The sequence below is a fragment of the Cyphomyrmex costatus genome, unplaced genomic scaffold, assembly GCF_001594065.2.
Source record: "Cyphomyrmex costatus isolate MS0001 unplaced genomic scaffold, Ccosl1.0 scaffold17, whole genome shotgun sequence".
Lineage (NCBI taxonomy): Eukaryota > Metazoa > Arthropoda > Insecta > Hymenoptera > Formicidae > Cyphomyrmex > Cyphomyrmex costatus.
This window is the reverse complement of record NW_017275715.1, coordinates 55,726-78,094: the sequence shown is the minus strand read 5'-3', so window position 1 is coordinate 78,094 and position 22,369 is coordinate 55,726. Positions and strand designations below refer to the sequence as shown.

At 35.3% G+C, this 22,369-nt stretch overlaps 1 protein-coding gene across 1 annotated transcript in view; it reads right to left on the bottom strand.

Annotated features, from left to right (window-relative positions):
• Positions 1-2,329: 2,329 nt before the first annotated feature.
• p120ctn (adherens junction protein p120) overlaps positions 2,330-22,369 on the bottom strand; it is a 61,886-nt gene continuing 41,846 nt past the window's right edge. The window contains exons 3-15 of the mRNA XM_018537357.1: positions 19,288-19,329; positions 19,070-19,199; positions 17,858-18,140; positions 16,858-16,983; positions 16,586-16,645; positions 14,281-14,900; positions 13,321-13,708; positions 10,867-10,884; positions 9,879-10,192; positions 9,032-9,335; positions 8,761-8,899; positions 8,007-8,130; positions 2,330-4,261 (exon numbers count right to left, since the gene is read on the bottom strand). Of these exons, the coding sequence (XP_018392859.1) occupies positions 3,962-4,261; positions 8,007-8,130; positions 8,761-8,899; positions 9,032-9,335; positions 9,879-10,192; positions 10,867-10,884; positions 13,321-13,708; positions 14,281-14,900; positions 16,586-16,645; positions 16,858-16,983; positions 17,858-18,140; positions 19,070-19,199; positions 19,288-19,329 (2,848 nt within the window). The 3' untranslated portion in view covers positions 2,330-3,961. The remainder of the gene's footprint in view (positions 4,262-8,006; positions 8,131-8,760; positions 8,900-9,031; positions 9,336-9,878; positions 10,193-10,866; positions 10,885-13,320; positions 13,709-14,280; positions 14,901-16,585; positions 16,646-16,857; positions 16,984-17,857; positions 18,141-19,069; positions 19,200-19,287; positions 19,330-22,369) is intronic.

Here is a 22,369-nt window from a genome sequence, read left to right as displayed (position 1 = left end):
TGTAAATATATATATATATATATATATATGATCGATAAAAACAAAACTATGTATCTAAACTTTTTTGTAACCCTGCAGCTAAATTAAGTATATAAATTTTTCTGTTTCCTTTCGAACACATCACTTTTACAGCAATAATATATCGTGATCGATAAACAGATAATACATCAAGCCAAGTCTAACTCTTTAGTTTAAAATTCAGGTTTTAATTCTATTGTAATATTTTCGAAACTTTTGTCCACTCGTATGATTTAATCGCTCTTAAATCGGTTAAAATTTTAACGATGAAATAATTTAAAAGATTTCGAATAGACAATCATCGTCCGATCTTCTTACGGAGAGTAATTATTGTTCCATCACGTGTTTCTCTCTGATCAACTGTCGTAATATTACTTTAAGAAATAGAGAACAGGGATATATATATTTTTTATATCTAATATGTATATCGGCTAATTAATATGCCACCTTGTAACCATCGAATAACGTTAACACGTCAAACACACACACACACACACACACACACACACACACACACACACACACACACTCTCTCTCTCTCTCTCTCTCTCTCTCTCTCTCTCTCTCTCTCATGTTCGCTATTGCGGTTCTCGCACGTGTTCATGGGCTCGACGTACATTGGTCTCGCTGCTCGCTAATTGTATCTACGTAATTATGTCATATAGCAATAATAATGGCTCTAAGGCGCCGCTGATCGACCACGGATTGCGTTCCAGGACAAAATGTCGATTAAAGGTGGAGGTCCACCGTTATTACGTCACGTGAGCTCGCATCTTATCATATTGCACCGTAAATAATAATGATGAAGGTGGTATCAATGGTGTTAGTAGTACTGCTTTCTCAGTCATTGGTGTTATTTCGCAGAGTTTCCCCTCATACTTTATTTGCTCTTACAATGTTTCATTTGCTCGCATTTTTATCGAGCGCGAGCCATATATGTTTTATTCATCAATTATTTTATAAATTATTACACCATGTAAATATCACGCTTCTCTAAAATAAAATATACAAAACAAGTACACATACGCGTATAAAAGAATAAAATGTAAAAAATAAAATATACCTTTCTAATTATTTTCTATTTAAAAAATAATGCACATTTTTCTAACTCTTCAAAAACGTCGAATGGTTTCAATTACAACTTTCTTCCTCTCACATTATCCAGATATATATAAAATTCCAACATAGTCGCGTCCATTCGACGGTGTAATACTACCACGGTGAGACGTGAGCTCGCGTGTACACGACGATGCGTCTCCACCTTGACATGCGCTCTTGCTCGCACACACGGGCAGGATTCATGCGTTCAAAAGTTAAAAGTGTAATTTCCTAAGATTCGCACACGTTGCAACAGTGCAACAGCTCGTATAATAAATCAGCATCCTTGTGCCACACCCACAGCCTCAGAAGTTTACATTAATACAATTATATGCTAAATTCTACGCCAATGTGTCGCCAGTGTATATATATATATGTATATGTATATATAATATATATTTATATATAATATATTTATTTATTTATATCTTCATCTTTTTGAATACTTATAATGGTCGCACACCTGCGCGACGATTGGTGGGTATCTAACAATAAGTATTACAAAGAAGCAAGTGCAACTCTCTTTCTTATAGTGGTAACGGGATTAATTATTAATTGGCTCTTATGATATTTTCCTACTAACGGATATATGTACAGATCCTACCTTTTCCTTTAAATTGAATGCAATTCAATTTTCCGAGGATCATAAGGATTTTCTCTGTATCATTTAGCGAACCTAAATTCACCGAGTACAATTATCAAATATGAGTAATTACGATAATTATCAAAAAAACTTGTTCAATAATTATAATAATTACAGAATGCAGGACTCTGTATTATTTGTTGAATTATCTATAGTACATTCTAGTGAAAGAAAAAATATATATAGAATTAAATATAATAATTATATTGTGTATACATATATATTTATAATATATAATTATATATAAAATTAATATTAATATAATTATAATTCAGATATAAAATTAATTAGTTATATAATTATATATTATATTTTATGTATATATATATTTTTTTTTCATAAATTACCGAGTTGCGTAAAAATCATGGATGATCCTCTCTTTAAATTGTCGTGGCGCGCTTCTTCGCTTTTACTTATTTATAATACTTACATAGACACACCTAACTTATTCTTAGCACAGTACTTCGCGATGATCGGTATACGCTCGCGCCTTTTGTCGCCGCTAATACCATCTTAAAATATACACTTAGGGGATATATGTACGTGTATACATGTATACGTGCGTATATGTGTGCCGTGTTTATTATATATTTATACGCAGCATATATGTATGTATATATATTAATTTAGAATTGTGCAATGAAGGTATTAGAGCCATTAGTGCGACTATTGCTGCGGATGTGGTTGGACGTCGCTTGTCTCTTTCTCTCTTTTTCTCTCTTTTTCTCTCATTCTCTCTCTCTCTCTCTCTCTCTCTCTCTCTCTTACTTTCTCTCTCACTGATAACTATTATCGTATATCAAGACTGCAGATGCGTGTGTATCTGCAAGTGCGTTCTCGCGTTTGCCGGATCTACTCGGTGGACTCGTTCGCTGCCTTTTCTCCTCGTTACCGAACTCGATCTTTATTATTCCGACGATGGGGTTCTCGGACTCCGATAAAAATGCGCCAAGGCCAGCTCCCTCAAGGTCGGCCAAGAAGCTCCTCTCGCAATTCATGTATACTTAATCGAAGTGTACCAAAGAAACGTTTCGATTATATCTTAGGCGCGTCCCTTTGATCTCGACCCCTTTCTCCTTTCCCAGCTATTTAAAGTTTGTGTCGTTATAACAACGCCGCTCGTACATGCGACGCGGGAGAGACCGTAGGAGATTGATTTTCTTGCATCGTCAAAACTAAGGCAGGCAACGATCGTTCGCGCGTTATCCTGGCGAATGTGATCGAAGTCGGTTTCTTCTGGCTTGATCTTCGACTTCCGCTTCGGCTCGAATCCTGTCTTCTTTTCAATTGCATTGGTAGCGTATCTTCATTTGCAAGTACCGGAAAGGATACCGTTTTTCCATTTCTCCACTTATCGATCCGTCAATCCGCTTGCTCGTCTTATCTTCAGTCCCCCAATCAATTCTATATACATCTTCGTGCATAGTTCTATCTCAAGTAGATCAATATACATCTCGCTCTTATTCTTCAACTTGAAAGCTGCCTATCTTTATCACCCTAAATTCACATTCAGCTGCCATTAACTCGACGTAGTTAAACTTCCTGCGTTATTCTCTCGAGATTCTTCCTAATCATAATATGGACGTCTGTTTCCAATGATAAAGCGTAATGTCTCGTCGCTCTTCCGCCGCCATCTTTCGGAAGTGCACCGCGTAATTCTCCAATTTTTAATAATACTTTCGCGCGTACTCCTTCGACAACATTCCGAGCACAACGCGTATTCGGATACTTCTATTCAGGACCATCAAAGTTCCCTAAATCTCTGTATTTCCCTCAGCCTTCCATATAATCGCTATATCCTCAAATATCTCTACTTTAACATCCTGCAACAAACATTTCTCTTAACTCGCCTACGTCCAAACAACTCGACCATGATGTCTCCAATTGGCGATCTTGATTTCTCGCGAATACAGAAAAGATATGCCCAATAACAAGTGTCCGTCTTGCAGTCCCGTTACATCGAGCATAGTCCCAGGTTTTAAGCTCTTCCTCCGATCTTTCGTACACCTTTAATCCTCCGGGATTCTATGAAGGCGTCATTTCGCATCCCGAAGTGATTCCTCTTATACGCCTCCGCTACATGGACAGATTCGGAGACGGAGGCGGCGGTCACTCGACGCGGCTATGGAGGGACGCGACGAGGCCATGATTTCTGGCGAGGTCCTCTCGGCAGTCCCGCGTAGGACTCGCTTGTAGGACCCGTTATACCCAGGAATCTCCGGCGGCGACGGCGGTTGAGCTCGGCGGCGGCACCTGGTTTGCTACCGTCGCTGCTACCGACGTGGCACCAGTGCCGTCCGGTACCATTCCGACGCCATCGGGCACCCACTGGCCACCCCCGCCGCCGCCTGGTCCAGCTATGCCGCCGCCGCCCCCGGATATCGCGGCGCCGCCGCCGATCTGACCCACCTGGCCACCCTGGCCCACCCCCAGCTCGTACTGCCGCTTCTTTTTCTTCTCCAAGTTAACTTGCGCGTAGAGCGGCTCACCGGGTTTCGGCTGCTGCAACACACACACAAGCCAACGGTTAGCCAACTGGTGGTCGCGCGTCTCTCTTGCGAGGGGGTGGGCGAGGGTGGGGGGAGAACCGCGCGGCGCCTCGACCCTTCGGACGCTGAAAGAAGCTCAGACACTTGGGGTGATATTTTATGCACATTGTACCCTCGATCGTCCGTACATTCGCAAGTGTTGATGGAACAGTAAAGTCTCGAGATTGAGATTGGATTGGAATTTAATCAATCAAAGCAAAAGTCGTTAAGCTTCAAATTGGTTTTCTTTCTTCTAATTGATTAAAATTCAATCTCAATCTCTAGTCTGATCATATGGCTTGCATTGAATTAAACTTTATTCTTATATTCAGTGTAGAGATAACTTTTAAGTACTTTTTCTAACACGATATATACAGCCTTGATAAATATTAAGTACCAGCAAAACATTTATTACTAAATAATATTTATTTTTATAATAATTTTAATGTTTTATTAGTTTTTTATTTCATTATCTCCTTTTCTAAGAAAATGCAATAAACTAAGAGCGTTTTATACTTGTAACCAAGGCTGTATATTATTTAAAAAATTATATAACGAATAAATTATTTATTATTTGTATTGTAATTTCTGTCTGTGTTTCTATAAATTGTATGTTGTATGTTGAATTGTATTATGTGTTCCTTTCTTTGTAATTACTTTCTGTATTCCGGATAATCGAGAGTACATTGTAATGTGTAGGCAAAACTACGAAGAGAGAGAAGATGTGATATGTTTGGCCTTTATTTGCAATCAGGTATATAGGCTATCTAATATACATATTTTCAAGTAATTGTTCCTGTTTATTACATTGCGTTTTAGTATTCGGCTAAATACAGAATATAAATGTTCCGATGGTGACGTGAGTAAATTCGTAGCTGAGTTACACTGATGATATAAAGTCGCACATGAAATCGCGTGTGATGTGTACGTGTGTACGTGTGTTACAAAATTATATATAGCATTTAATCTAGGAGGAAGTTCTTTTTTATGCACGGGATGCAAGTAAGAGTCTATAAACACTAAAAAAATATGAATGTAAATTTAATGTCATGTGCGGTGTTTATATAATTCTTATCGTATTGATGTTCGTTTAACATAGTATAGATTTAAGGATATATCAGATGTAAATCTCTACAAAGAATGACTAAAATTGGAAATTTATTTAATAAAGACAGTATTCATATTTTTTTAAACAATGAAATTGTACAGTTTAAATATAAAAAGATATTTAAAAAATTAGAAAATTTTTTCATAATTTTTTCTTTTATTAAAAAAGAAACATGTAATATATCCTTAAAATCCGTAATGTATTAAATCTTCACATGTTAACATTTTATCGATATATATCAATACGATAAGAATTATGTAAATACATTATGTTGAATTTATAATACATTCACATTTTTTATAGTAAATGTTCTCGTGTTACGAAACTGAGAAACCTTCCATTATAAAAAATCTTTCAATTTACACTTCTACATCGTCAACAAGCTAAACAATTTGACGTTTTCCATTAGGCTTTATATTCGACGATTATATCTTTAAAATAAATTTTCATAAAACGGCGTACTGAGGGGATAATAATTTTGTACGGCGTTGTACATGGCGTGCGAGCACCCATAATAATTATATTCTGTGTATTGTAACTTACGTATACAAGATTAATATAATCATTTCCTAAGCTTATATACAAAATCGGGCATACAGTACAGACTATATAGGCTACGTAATAATTTAGTTGTAAATGCATGTTATACCTCGCTATAATAAAATATAACTAAACTAACAGGGCATTGGAAAAATGCATAGGAAATCGAAATCGCTTCCTAGCTCGATACAAATGCTTTTTCTCGATAATCAATCGTGTATGCTTGTGAAACCGCTTTCTCATTGTACGCTAGAAGTCAAAATAATTGCCTTCATTAGTGACGATGTGAGGGTGTTCGTTTAGGCAGTGATCACGTCAGCCGTAGCTCCTCATTGTTAGTGTAAATTTGTGCGTTGTTCCGGAGACAGAAGTGTACATGATGCGAATACCTCGAGTATTCTCGCTTAGACCTAAATCGTTAGTAGCAATACTGCTCGATGCGTTCCTAAGATTACATTATGTTCGAGATCCTCCTCTCACGCAGTTAGTTTAAATTAATTAGCAAGTTGGAAAATCGTTATGAAAACCGTGCAAAAAGTTTGAGGATGTAGAAAGTAGCTACGCGGCGTTATTAAAAGGTGAGAGTTTGGTCCGGTCTCGTGCGTCAACTCGCGTAAACGTTACGTGAACATTTATATGGATTCTTGTACAATCAGATTCGCATTGATGAACACGATATTACATATGGCGACTAATTTTAATTTTTATAATAACTCGACAGTAACATTTATTAGAATTGTTCTTTCAAATTTGGAAAACATTCTAATGCGTACAATTTTCTATTGCATCTATCTTATGGAAAGCGCGATAAAAATGGAAATCTTACAAGATCACCCAAACTGTAGGAAGACAATCATAAATCATGCAATTCGATGGTGTTTATCACGCAAATTACAATGGCTGTGTATGTTCGATTAAAAGTTATGGAGTGATGTTTGTTCTTTTTGGCACAATCGATTGCACCAAAAGTTTCGTCGATCGTCCTAGGTACATAACTGTATCTTTGTTGCGTTTGAATCACTTTGTGAGTTTAAGTAAAGTTAAGCACTAACTACAAAGTTAAATATAATTATTTATTAGTGTGTACGATCCATGTGGTGTGTTCAAGGAAGTCATGTCGAAAGATTATTCTTAAATTCTATTCTGTATAACGGCGCGAATATTAAAAAATTATCATGGCAACGAATTAATAGGACGAAATATTTCGTCGGTCTTACGAAAGAAGTAACTAAATTAGTAAATTTTTAATTACTTTTTTTATCATATTAAATAATTAATTGTGAATCAATAATAATTGAACTTAATAACATACGTAGAATAAAATACAAATATAAAAATATAGAAAAATTCGTGTAAATCTGCGGTATCATTAAACTCCACATTTAAAAGTAAGATTTTTTAATTCATTTTTTACTCTTTTTTTAGTCATTTAAAACAAATCGTTGCTCTTTCTCTCTTTTTTTCTTATTTACAAAATAATTGCTGGATGACCATGATCATTTATATACGATTAAATCGACTATATTAATAATTGAATGATGACGTGTCTAACAACAAATGCGCAAGTATTTAATGAAAATATAATAGAATATAATAGAACATTAATTTTCACTAAACCAATGCGATCTAGCAGCGACAATTAAATTTGACAAATTAGGAGAAATGTTAAATGTTTATATAGTCAATTGTTTACATGTATTTTCAAATGTTACACTCAGTTACACTGAAGATGACACGATAAAGGTATTGAAACGTTCGTAATTAATTTTATTTAATGTAGGAAGATTATATAATAATTTCGCAAAAACATCCAGCGTTGGCTTTTCATGTTTCTTAATATCAAAATTGATTTATTCATAAAGCCTTATTTTATAATTTATTTACTAAAATTGGTAAATTTTTTCGTAAGACCGACGACTCAGATTGCATATATATATATATATGTATATATATATAAAATGTGCACGTGTGATTTCTTTTCCTACGCTTCGAATACGCTTTTTTCATCCTATGGTGTTTATCTACGCTGCGTATATTTATTTTAGTGATGCTGTTAGTTATTATTACTTACTGATTGATATATAGTAGGTCGACCAACATTATTCGAATTCATGTTCGCTCGCTGGATCGTTCGATCCTCGTATCTTGTGCTTCCCTGACTCGCCATCGGTCGATTCAGAGTACTGCAATCATAACTGCATTTTAACGTAGAATCAAGTTGCCCGAGAGAAAAAAGTGGGGACTCCGCAGTGAATATCGCGAACTAAGGCCCGTATTCATAATTAGATTTTATACTTAAGGCTTCCTTAAATTTATCTTTAGATGTTCAGTAGCTAATAAAATAATTCGTAGAACATTTGAAGATAAACTTAAGGAAGTCTTAAATATAAGGTCTGACTATGAATATGGGCATAAATGAATTCACACGACAAAACGAATAAATCATAAACGAAAAATAAGCGGAGTCCCAGAAATTAAACTACTAGAAAATAATAAATTCATACTTAGAAAAAATAAACTTAATTTAATGACGATAACATATTAATTATAATATTTTCGATATTTGTAATAATGAATTGTAAAAATAAAAACTTAAGAAATCAAATTTATTTACAATTACAGAAAATAGCTAACATATGATACTAAAAAAATCGATTTAAAATGTTGTACTGTCTATATTTATAATTTAATGTTAAAGTTTTAATTATAAATACTAATTACATTTAATAATTACGTTGTCATCTCGATATTTCAATTATCCATTATTGCGGCTACTAATCTATATACTTAATTTTACTTACTGCTCCATTATGGGCGATAATTACCTATTAGCATTATTGGGTGAATTAGGCCCTGAATTTCTGGCAGCGACGGTTTTCGTGACGAAGTCTTGTTCCTTCCAGCCATGCTTCTTGTACACGTCTCGCAATTCTTGATGTTGCCACATAGTGAACAGTACTTGACCTAAAAACACGCATAAATAGAATAATTTCTATCTGTTGATATAATGATTTGATTAACTAAGTCAATTATTGAAGTTTTCTTTCACGATGCATATTATCGGATAATTGTTTAAATCTGATTTTGAAGTATTACCTGCAAATTTAAGAACGCGCGGTGTGTATTTCTGGCGTTGCCTTGTAATGTTCATCAGTCTATCGACGCCGCCTGCGTCGAGCAATGACCGCGAAAACTCCGCGTTCTTCTTGATGACCTCGTTTAAAGTCGCGAGCACCGCAGCGATCGTGTCATCGCTTGTGCCCTGATCGTGCTGATTATTTCCAGACGGTAGCTTCTGGATAAGATCCCTCATTGCATATTTGCCTATTAGCTCCTTATTACGTTGGTCTATCGCCAAGTTTCTGAGCGCGGTTGCGACCGCACAAACTACTCGGTCCACCTAGCCGCAGAAAATACATTAATCTAATGTTTGTGGTCACAGTATTAGATTTTACTCATTTTGCAGAGTTATAAATATTAATCCTATTAATATTTATTAAATATACATATAACTAACTTAAGATATAAATATTAGAAATTAAAAAAAGATATTTTTTTGTTATTTATTGCAATAAAATTAACAATTTATATATCATCCATTAACAACTTTTTATAAATATTAAAATTTTTAAAGTATAAAATATAAGATATAAAATTAGATATCAAAAATTCTCTTTCTACAATATATTTTATATTTATAAATCTATAAATATAAAATTAGAATAAACGTCGGTTTGAGTAATATTTCATATGACGTAATAGAGAAAACATTGTGAAGTAATTAGGTTAGTGTTGGATAATATTCCGTTGAAGCAATCCAAATGGAATCTAATTAGTTTAATCGTTTATTTAATTTGTAATTTAATTTAACATATACATTTTATAATCGCGTAGGTTCTCTTTGCGTGTTCAGGGAATTAAATGTTTGACACCATGTAATTACCTCCATTCTCAAGAGCTCCACTAATATAGGGAGACCTTTTTCCTTGCGTACGGCCGCGCGAATCTCGATGCTCGGCTGCCAATAGCAAGCCGCAAGATTTTGCAGGGCCCCGGCGGCGGCCTCCAACGTTTCTGGATTCGAACACGTTTGCAGGAGACTAAGATACGATTGAACTACTTCCGGCTGCCAGAGCAATTCCATTCCCCTGACCGGTTCGGTCCGCGGACTCGTTGTACGTGACGCGGTGGTCTCCTTTTGAACTGGCTGGCCATCCTTCTTCTTCTTGCTCCCGCCGAAACAACCCAGATTCTCACCTAGAGCAGAATCACAGAGAATTCATATTAATAAGCGGCCGAGGATTACATTAGGAATATTACGAAACCAAAGAGGCAAATGTTACATTGAATTTTATTTCATTTCGGGATCAGATTGATTTGTGTCCAATTATCGAATCGCTTTCTGTAAGATTCCTTATTCCGCGATATTTGCAACAACAAGTCGGTGAAACATCGAGCAACATTGAGCGATATTGAGAAAAGCGCGATCGCGTATTCGTGTTCCTAAGGCGCCTGTTACACACTTCTAATTTTTTTTAACTAACCTGCTAAATTAAATGAGCTAGTTATCTACGTAATAAACGAAATTAGAAACGAAATTGTAAACCATATGCCAAACTTCGCAGCAAGCTCGCTGAATTTATTCATTGTCGGTCAATTTTGTTTCTGAATTTTGGTCAATTTTGCAAATACATCGACAATGTATATAAAAGTATAAATCATCACTTAAGAACATAGCGGTTACAACATCAAATAAAAAAAAAGAGAAATAATTATTTTTATAGAGAAAATATAAATTTATAACTCAATAATGTATATAACTCAAATAATGTAATGTAGTCGGCTTACAATCTGGCAAGGCAAAGCATGCAATAACTATATGTCTTCGAACGGAAACTAATTTATCAATGGAATTGCAAGAGGGGGCTTACCTTGACATAAACTGTATGCTAAAAAGATTGAAACACAGTTTAATTCATGCTGAGCTAGGATTCATAAAAAATCTGTGTGATTTGTTAACGGAATCTCAAAATAAACCGAAAGTAGGAAGACTCTTTAAGTGTTAAACTAGAACATACGTATAATTAACTGTTGTCTAAAATAGAAAAAGAAAAAGAGAGAGGGAGAGGGAGCAGTAAACGAATACAGACAGAGGTATACAAAGATATATAGGATCGTCGTGTATGTACCTACATTTTGTTCTCCTATTTCGAAAGTGACATAATTCAAAAAATATGATATTAAGTATTTTAGAAAAGGAAAAAAATTATTTTTCAACTAGAAAATTATTGTTAATCAAATAATATCAACAAAATAATATATTCTTAGAAACATAATAAAGTGTTATTTTCGTTTTATGACTCTTAAAAAATCATCTTTTTTGAGTCGTAACATTTTATGTTCTACAACATTATAACAGATCCAGAATAATTTGTAAAAAGTGACGTATTTCGAAATATTACCAACAGTTTATATTTATCTTGATCAGCTAAAATGATTGAATTTAAAATAAGAAATTTCTTCTTTAAACTTTAATCATCAGAACTGTCTTAACTCTAACTGTTCTCTGTAGAAGTCTCTTCTTTTTATTTACAAAAATGACACAACTCAAATGTATCACTCTTATAGAAGATATTATGATCTCTTTAAAAATCTGAAGAACGGCACAAGTTATTTGGCGGACAGCTTGTGAAGTTAAGTTAGTTTACTTTGATGATTGATAGAGTAATCTTTACTCTCTTTAAAACTTTCAGAGTGAATCTCACTTTTCTGAAGAGTCAAATCTTACTTTTTAAAGATTGAAAATTGAACTGTTTTTCTAGTCGGGCTCAATTTTCACTCTTTAAAGTGAGATTTTTTTCACTCTAAAGAATTTAGATAGTTACCTAACTCGAAAATCATTTTTTTTGTGTCACGTTTGAAGTAAGGAAACGATTTCTGGACATACTATATACATTTATCCATTTTGAAACCAGTAAAAGACAAATTAAATCGAAACCAAGAGACAGTCTGGGATGAATTAATTGCGGAAGGAGATTGTGAATACAGTTGTCTATCTACAGCAAACCATCTACCCTTAATTGCAACGTTTTGCTATCGCCACTTTTCTAAGTGCGTTATTTACGGTTTACGGAGCGATACAAATTTCGTCCTCGCGCTACCTCACCTCGGTAAACCGGCCCGGAAGTTTTAATCAAATTTAATACGCTACGTAAACTAACTATCTACAAACTACCGACTACACGTCCGTAAAATATCAGCGGGCTTCGTGTCCGTGAAACGCGAGTGGGAGAATTAATGATACAATTTCATTTGGGCTATGTTACTTATTTCGAGTAAATGTAATCGTAAATATTTCAACAACTCGCACGTAAATATCTCAGATGGTTTTTATGAGAAAAAAATCTGAACGCTCGATGATGCGATTTAAAAATCAAATTAAACTCGATAATGAAAAAATAAATATGACGTATATTAAAATAAAACGGATTGTTTTGTCTGAATTTAGCACCAGATAATTAACTGTTTTTAAAAGCTGACATCGCGATAGTTTTGTATAATGGAAGAGTGTCTGCAACAGGGAAGCTGCATGTCCCCTCCGATCTAATTTCATGGTTGGTTTAAGGGGTGAATCATTTACCTTCTCTCCTCACTTGTCCCTCCCAATCTTTACACACACAACATACACACACACACACGCTCTGACTGCAGCTATATGCATACCGAGGGAAACTCGTGCATGTTGCGGGAAAACATACTCGTTCCAAAAGCAACGCTCGAGATATCCCTCTATCTTCGCGCAATTTATTTTTCCTCATTAAAGTACACCATTAAGTACTACGTTGCACGTTCACGGTTATCTATGCAAATTTATTGTACTTTTATTATAGAATAATTTCACGATTGCACGTTTATCTTCGCAAACGCATCACTCTCGATACGAGAGATCTAGCGCGGTCCGATTCTTCAAGAACTGTCTCATGAAAATTACTTTTAATTCAATTCTTAATCTGATTGAAAGATAGAAAAATGCGTCTCGCGCGTTCTCTAATTTCCATTTCTGTAGTAAAATTAAAACTTCTAATACGAGATTTTTTTACCACGTTTTCATATATTAATTAGTTGTGATAAAAAACAAAAAAAAGAGTGAAAATAAATAAAAAGTAAGGCAAATCTAATAAATTAAAACTGAGGTTTTTTTGTATGTGCGTAATAATTCTACTTTTATATCCTTCGATCAGATTAAATTTGAATTAAAATTAGATTAATTTTCTCGAGTTTTTCTTTCCTTTCTTTTCGAAAAAGGTAGAAAGAAAAGAAAGATAAACTGCTGTCGCGCATCGACTCTTTCAAACAAGTTCCCCTATTGCACTTCCTGGGCTCACCTTTCGCGGGAGCGGTGACTCTGTTCTGCACCGTGGACTGGATCGGGTGCTTGTCGTAATTAGGGTCTTCCACCTCCTGACAGCGATAGCTTAGGTTCCTCAGGATGCATACGCAATTCTCGACGATCTTGTTGCCGATGTTGGACTTTTCAATCGCAGAACGCACGACGTAGAGTAACGCGTCCACCAGGCCCTCGCATTCGCGCAGATTTTTCCGCGCGTACTCGCCCGCGCTCGACACGTTCCTCAGTACACCGGACGCATTTCTGAACACGGTGGACCAGCAAGTCTCGCCGCTTGACGAGCTCGGATCCCAGCCGCTGTGAGGTATTATTATATTGCTCACCACCATCGTCACGCCATCGTCGATGATCGACCTCTTCAAGTCCTGAAAAGTCGCGTGTTAAAAGTTAGCAGAAGTCAAAAGAACTGTTAGATATGAAAAGGACAATGATAATCTAATTTCTTAAGTTAAACAATATTTTACTATTTTTAACTTTTATAATATGTGTTAAAATGTAAATCGATCCATTTCTATGATTGCTTAGTTTCAAAGTAAACAATTTCTATGTTAATGTAAGAATTAGTGAATAATAAACTGGGTCAAATTTAATCCATTTCTTGAATTAAATTGTAACTATATTGTTTTAATAAACGACGAATTGAGTAGAAATAGTGGCGACCTATAGGAATGATTAAAAATAACTCAAATTATTATATGTAGTTATAATTAGACAATGGAAAAACAATAATTTTATTTATTGAACATATTGTATCAGAAATGGAACCTTTAAAATTTGAAATCTTATGTGAGAACGTTTCTTCATAAGATGATTTCAAAAATCAATTCTTTAGACAGTATCTAAGAAATGCTCTACATGAACAAAAAGAGAAGCATAAAGATCTTCTGTTTTTTTTTCTAATTTTCCTAATTGCGCGGTGAAAGGACACACTACTCACTTCGCACGAAGATAGGTTCCACAGTACACCCGTAACCAGCTCTTTGACTTCTGCGTCGGACGTCCGTCGCAGCAGGTTGATCAGGGACGGCACGCCGCCCGCATTCTTGATCGCGCGCTTGTTCTCGTCATTCTGTCGTCCATACGACAGATTCCGCAGCGCACCGCACGCGTTCCTGTACACATCTGGATTGTCGTGGTCCAGCAGCTGCACCAGTGGCGGTATGCCTCCAAGGCTACGCGTCTTCTGTTTATTCGGGTCATCCATGTAGCAAAGGTGTTGCAAATACGCGGCCGCGTTCGCCTTTATTATGTTGTTGGGGTTGCTCAGGAAGCCGATCACCTCGGAGAGGTTCGGGTCCCGCCAACGCATGGACTTTTGCTCGTCGTCGAGTGGACTTGCCATACCAGGCACCACCGGATGACGCGACTGCAGCCGTTGTAGGTGCACCTCGTCCTCAAAGATGCCGGGTGGCACAGCCGACGTGAGGGGCACTCCTGGGTGACCTTCCTCGTAGCCGGGCACGTCACTCGGCACTGGTCCGACCCCCACGGCGGGCACGTATCCCACAGGTCCGTACGGTGACGGCGACACGTAGCCATAGGCCACTTTACTCTCATCTGAAACGGAAAAGGCCATCGATTATTAATCACAGTTATGATCTAATATCGTTTTTATCGAAGGCAAGGGGAGTCTCACTCTCAGAAGCGCATAATTCACTTACGTTTATCTCCAATGATAAGTGCTTATCTTCGCACACTTCAGGATTCGAAGATACTGATATTTTCCATGAGATACAAATTTTGCTTTGGAAAACAACATATCGTATGAATTATTGGAAATATGATGAAATACGCGAATATCATTAATCATTTATATAAATTTTCAAAGTTTTTAGTTACTTATGACAATTATTAATTTTAATTGCAGAGTTTATATTTTTTCTCTATTTCACGAATATATCAATGTTTTATTTAATTTCAGAAACGAAATGGGCATTGAAAAAAAGAAGCAATGTGGTTTCGAATTAAATTCAGAGAAAATTGTATCAGTCGGGTCAGAATTAAAATGTAATTTTATGTCATATTACGTGGCAGATCAAATTAAGTCTCTTGTACGTGCAACGTCTGTTCGACTTTACGTAATGATCAGAGAAAGAAGATAACGTCATTTTCCAAAAATTTAATAAAAAATTTACAGCTTTAAGAATATGTTATAATTTAAAGCATTACCAAAAATATCAAAATTTCATAGGTTGTTCTATTATTACGTATGAATAAAACACAATTGTCTCATTGATTTAAAAGTTACTCAAATTTTTTTACTTGCCTTGATTTTTATGTAAAATCACGTGCAGTACTTATTTACAAATTTGACGAGGAAATAGCATTACGAATTCAATCAAATTTTTCATGTATACTAATAAAACTAATAAATATTCTTGCAAAACTTCATTTAAATCCACTTACTTATTTAAAAGTTATTTACCTAACTTTGCAGCAAAGTATGGTAATTGCACTGCAAAAGCTATTAAAAGCTAAATAATTTGTTTTGTTTTTGCAATTGATTTTAGGAGGAATTTACGATAAAATCTTTTTACACTGACATTGTCTTTTTTTTGCTACTTTTAGCTGATATTGTACAGTTAAAGAATTCTTAGATATATTTGAATTCCCATCCGAATGCTGTCCAAATTTTATCCATTATTTTATCCTTTTTTTGTTCCCGGAATGTTAAGCAAGGATAAAATGGTATTTGATATTATGAATTCAACATTGTAGTATCTACGCTAGTAACTACACTGTTACATTTATAATGTCAAATTATACCCAATTTGAGTTGTTTTCAATTATTTCTATAGGTTACCACTACTTCTATTCAATATGTTGTTAATTTAATTAAAACAATATTGAAACAATTTAATTTAAGAAATTCTATGAAATTTAACTCAAATTTAGTTTATCATTTATTCAGTGCGTTAATATGAACGTTGTTTACTTTGAAACTACAGAAATGAATTAATTTACATTTTAATTTAGATGAAAGTTAAAAATAACAAAATGTTATGTAATTGAAGACATTGAGTTATCACTGTTCTTTTAATATCCAACAATGTAGAAAGCATTTGGAAATCCAAGCATAGCCTTTAATAAGTCATATAGGTAAGTTTATAAAGTCACAAAAGTTTAGGAAGAGAGAGTATTAATCCGCGTTTCGATATTAAAGCAGTCGTTTAACGAATGGAGGGAGAAAAGGAGACCGGAGGGACACAAGTTAGATAAATGGTGGATGTGACCTCCACCACGAAGAGGATGTTGAGAGGGCTCGCCGGAGCCATCCATATTCCGTGTGTTGCCGATTCGATCTCGAGCGAACGTGGAGTAACGTTTGGGAGATAATCGAAGTGAATTATGCGGTATCCTCGTAGTACGAGGACGCGTTTTTTCCCAAGTGACGCGATCTGATCGTGGTCGCGTGAACGTCCGGGCGAACGGCGTGCTAAAATCGAATTTGCCAGTCGCCCTGGCGAACACGAGACCTCCTCGAATCACACTTGTTGCAGTCTAGTTCACCTACCATACTGATCTCCGGGACCACCTGGACTTGGAGTAATGCGATAATGGTCCTGCAAAGCGGGGTTTAAGCCGGGGTCGATGTCGTTATAGCTACCCTCCACATAGGGTGCACCCTTGCGCATGTACTCTGCGGAAAACAGATCACCGTGTTTATGTTATTATCGAAGATTCACTTGGTGCGCTGTCTCTCCCTCGAGACATCGCAGAAATAAGGTAACGTCTTCGAAACACGTTACATTTAATGATCTCCCTCGGTGCAGAGAGAAAGTTTTGCTTAGAAATTATCATTTATTGTTGTAATAATGTTAATTTTGAACTTTTGGATTATCTTGTGTACAGAAAGTAGACAAAATAATGTGAAAATATCTGGAAAGTATTTGTTTCATTAATAGATCGCCCTATCATTTGTCTTTAATACAAACTTTATTTTTGTAGAAGAAAATGCTCAAATAGTTTAATGCAATGTGTTATCATTCTTCTAAGAACACCTTTCAATTGTTTGAAAGATTTTAAAGAGAAAGATATTTGTTTCTCAGAGTTTCTCTGCTCTTCAAAGCTCACAATGATTCGGTGATGTTTATATCAGGCGATTTCGCTGGCTAAGAAAGATGTTGGAGTTTTGAAGAACAGACGGCAATTTTGGAAAATAATGTAATTTTAAAGTGTATTATAAAAACAAATGAGGGCTAATCTTTTATTAATAAAACAAGTAATGTAGTTTGAAGGTGTTCACGTTTTTTATCTATTAAATTCAATTTAATATTCATTCAAACAAGTTTGTATATTTACGTATATTTATATATACGTACAATTTCTTGAATATGTATACATATATTTCATGAACTAAAAATGTAAAATTAACAAGTGGTATTATATTACAATAAATAATATATTTCCTGTATTCTCTCTCATGGATAAATTTGCCACTGACAGCGCTGTTCACGACAGCTGAAAGTGATCAGATTGGAGAATGAGAAGAGAGGTGACTGATAGTTACGTACCGTGTGGCGGAGAAGCACGACTGTGTTCCGACGGGCTGTGAGGGCTGTGGGGAGAATGCGAGCGTGGCATGTAGATACCATGGGGTCCCGGGTATCCTGGCTGTGGCGGGTAGCCCAGGTACGGGTCGTAATGGTCGAAGCTGACCATGTACGGGTCCGCGGGGTAGCGCGGGTCCGCGTGTTGATAGTCTTGCGACATTAACGGCACCGACATGTAACTGACCGCGCCCGGATCCGGCTCCATGTGGGAAACCTCGCGCACGACTTTCGTCACAGTCGTCACCTGAGGGAAGGAAGCGCGCCGTCACACAATCTCGTTCCTCTCTTTTTCGCGCGTGTTCACTCAACGGGATTTTCGCCGCGCGACATGTACGTTAATACCCGTGTTCGCGCGTTGTACGTAATACGATTATATCGACATCGACGGCAGGATTAGATTTTCGAAATGGAGCGCGACAAAAGTCCCGGTGATTTCAGATAAAATTAACCGAGCAAATTCACTTTTTTTTTTATTGCAGATGTACGTTCAAGAATAAAAGAGACAGATATATACCAGTGTGATCGAATAAAAAGATTGTTCTTGACAAATACGTACGTAACATAAATACAATAAATAAAATATCAAACAAAATATAACATATATCAAGATTGCGACAAAATTAGAAATCAGGAAATTGAAAATGATCAAGAAAGTCAGGGAAAAGACAATTTTGCAAAATTTTCTGAAAAATTAAAATTCTTGACTTTAAAGAAGTTTAATATACATACATCACATCTACGCAATTTTGGACAATTAAAGATGCAAACAGTGTCGACTAGTGATGAATTAAAGATCAGCAGTGTAAGTAAAATTAATAATTTATATTGCTATGTTAAATTCATCTTTCAATAAAATATTTGACGGTTTTCAAATCAGGGCGAAAATACAAAAAAAAAAATTCAAAATTATTAAAAGTCGGGGAAAAGTTATGAAATTTTAGGATGAGGAATTTGTGACAATCCTGTGTATAAAAATTAGTTAAAAAACATAACAAATATCTAATAATAAATATAATAAATGTAACAAAGAATTTGAAATGTCCCTTTATGCCGCTATACTGATTGTGAAGTCGCTTTTATAATTTTGTGGCATCGAAGGGTGAGTGAACTTTCGAAAGAACAAGTCGCGCGTGAAATATCGGTCGGGGAAATATCGATGAGTGTCAGTCTCACTTGCTGAGAAGTCTGTTGCTTGTGGGTCCGAATAAGCAGCGGATCCTCCTGGACGGACAGATGAGACGAGTGCAACGAGTGGGTGTCCGCCTGTCCGTTACTCCCATGGTAATCCGTGTCGCCCTGTCCGCTACGGCAGGTGAATCAGAGAAATGTGAGATCGACGGAAGTGCGTACGTAGCGTTGCGTGATATCGTAAATTACTATAGTGAGCTTACGTGTATTGCGGCATGTCGGGGACTTTCTCCTGTAGGACGCGTCTGAAAACGAACGTTTTTCTTTGAGACTTGTTATACGTCTTGCAGAATGCGAGAAAATGCTTTATAAAGTACAATATACTAACGTATTGTTTAAGAGAAGGAAGTTAGAAGAAAGTGAAAGGAGGAAATACTTTACGATAACTGATACTTTTACAATACACGAAACTAAATTCTACTACATGTTACTTATTTTCTAAAACACGGATAGCATTATTATACTTTGATTGTCAAGCTGACATTGACGTTGAGCTCTGAGAGGTCCAAAGTTGAGAAGTTCGCGATCGTTTGTAAAATATAAGTTAGATTACAAAAAAAATACAAAATCTATATGATATACACACACACATATATATATGTATAATATATTTAATAATTATAAATTTCAGAAGATATAAATGAAAACTATCATTCACAAATCGAAATAATAGATCTTCTTTTGATTGAAATAAATATAAATATATAAGAAAAATTGTTTTAATGAATATAATTCTATTTTTAATAAATCTAATATATTATTTTAATATTTTATTGTTTCTAATTAATGTTTTAATATAATATAATTTTATATATAATTTTTGTATACTTCGTGAAATCATTTTAAATGGATAGAAAAATGGATATATTTCAAATAGATGACAGAGCTCTTGCGGAAACTCACGCATCACTCAGATATGACATGACAGTCGAAGTGGTAATTTTACGGCGGTATTTCATTCATGTCTGAAATAATAATCTATAACTGATCGGAATGTAGCACACGCAACACATACAAGAGAATGATATGAAACAGGTTATCGAACTTGCAGCCGTATTTTTCGATCGATTCAGGATTGATCTCTCCTTGACGAAGTCTTACTACGATCCATTTTAAGTTTCATTTAAACAGAGTAATTAACTATTATTAATTAGGTTAATTAAAATTAAATAAAACATAATGTCTTGTTTATACCCATATTTACAATGTAGATTAACTATAATCTCGGCATAATTTTCTTTTTTATCTCTCTCTCTAACTTTGTCAAGGGGATGACTAGAAAAGTGGAAACGCCCTAGTCGGGACAAACTAAAAGTAATATAACACGTGGTATTATGTAACAGTTGCATTGTTGAGTGTGAAATTATAACATTGATATTAAGTTACTTTTAGTTGGTGTTGGCTGAGGTGCTTTTGAAATGTGGTTTATTGTAAAAAATAATCCATTGTGCTCATATTAATAATCTCACACTTTAGATGCCCCTCAGTTTTTTCAAAAGTTAATAATATGTTATACAATTTATAATCAATTTATATACAGTAAATATAAAAATGTTAGAGTCATTGTATATCGATTAATTACTTGGTAAAATAATAGACATCAGGAAAACAAGGAAAAAAAGTTATAAATGTTGCAATGTTCTAAAATCAATTGACTTTTTTCCAATACGTAGATGATATAAATACAGTTTGGATTAATACGTTTTCATCACCACCTCGACAATGTAGTAGACAGTTGTACTCGCATTAATCCGAACTGTATTTATACCGTGCATTAAATGAAAGTCGATTAGTCTTGAGACATTGTAATGCTTAAGTTTTTTCCTTTTTTAGCTGAAAGCTATTATCCTGCCTAAGTGATTAATCGATCCGATAACATCGAAGTTGTTATAATTATTATTTATTTTTGAAAAAACCTAGGTATCTGAAATTAGAATTTGACATTCTTATTATGAATTGAATGAAGTGTTAAATTCAAGACTAAAAAACTAAACGCTCCTTTTTATATAATTTTTTTATATTCTCTAATTTTTTTTATTTGTCATTTTATCAATTTTTTTTCAAAATTACTATATAATTTACCGACTAATAAGTTACTGTGAGATTGGGTCATTTCTACTTACAGCAAACCGCATTTCAAAAGCATATTCCCACTTCTGTTTCTTCTCTTGTAAGAATGAGAAAAAGATAAAGAATAAATTAAACTGAGGTTAAGAGTTCATATACACTGAAAACAAAAATTTTAATATTTGTAACTATTAATATAATTACAGATTGTTGTAATTACGACTATTATTGCTACAATATTAATAATTGTGTTACCTAGTTACAAATACCAAAAATTATTCTCTCAATATTGGTGAAAATAGATACTGATCTTTCACAAATCATACTTTCCGCAAAAAATCGATCGAAGAGTACGCAAATTATATCGTAAATTCCACAAAAGTTTTGCGGCGGCGAGTAACATTTCATGCGTAATGAAAAGCAAACCAAGTACGAAAACAACACAAAGGAATGCAGGCGGCAGCTATAGAGGCGTGACGGATGATCTCGAGGAGAATGCTGCTAATTTGCAACGGAGCATCCTTCTCCTCGGCCGCGTTCATTGTGGTCATGCTAAACGATTGTGCAAACATGCTCGTCGAAGATGCGGCGGTGTTACTCACTCCGAAAGTGTTAACGTACGTCTTAGTAGCTGGTTTGACGAATTAGAAATTACGCGACAATGCCAGGTCAATTAGCGCTAATTAAGGTCGCACTGCAATTTAGAATGCGTTCGTAACGCTTTACGCGCGCGATGAAATCCTCGCGTCATCCTCGTGGAGATCCTCGTGGCGATAACGGCCGCTTCGCGACTCGCAAATTGACGTCCTTTGTAAGACTTTATTATTTCAATTGCGGCTTAATAAGATTACGTACGCGCGTGCTAATCGCCGTTTTGTAGCGACAGCAGAGAGAATTCGCAGGAAGAATTCGTTTCGTTGATTAATCCGCGGGATAAAATTGACCGTACGTTCTCGAGTTTCGGCGTGAGTAATCGCATGATTAATGCATGTTAGTCACCTCTGCGTGATCTCAGTGCGAGTTATGTTGTGCTCCTGTCTCTGCTCAATCCGGCGATTCACCAGCCTAATGGTCGATTATTCGTAAAATTATCAAAATCGTTCGCCCTTATCGTTCATTTCCGGACCTAAGCCTTTATTCTATAACTCTTAGGACGGGTTTTTCATTTAACTTGTGATTAAACGTAATCTCGTAATAGTGTAAAAATTGTATGTGAAC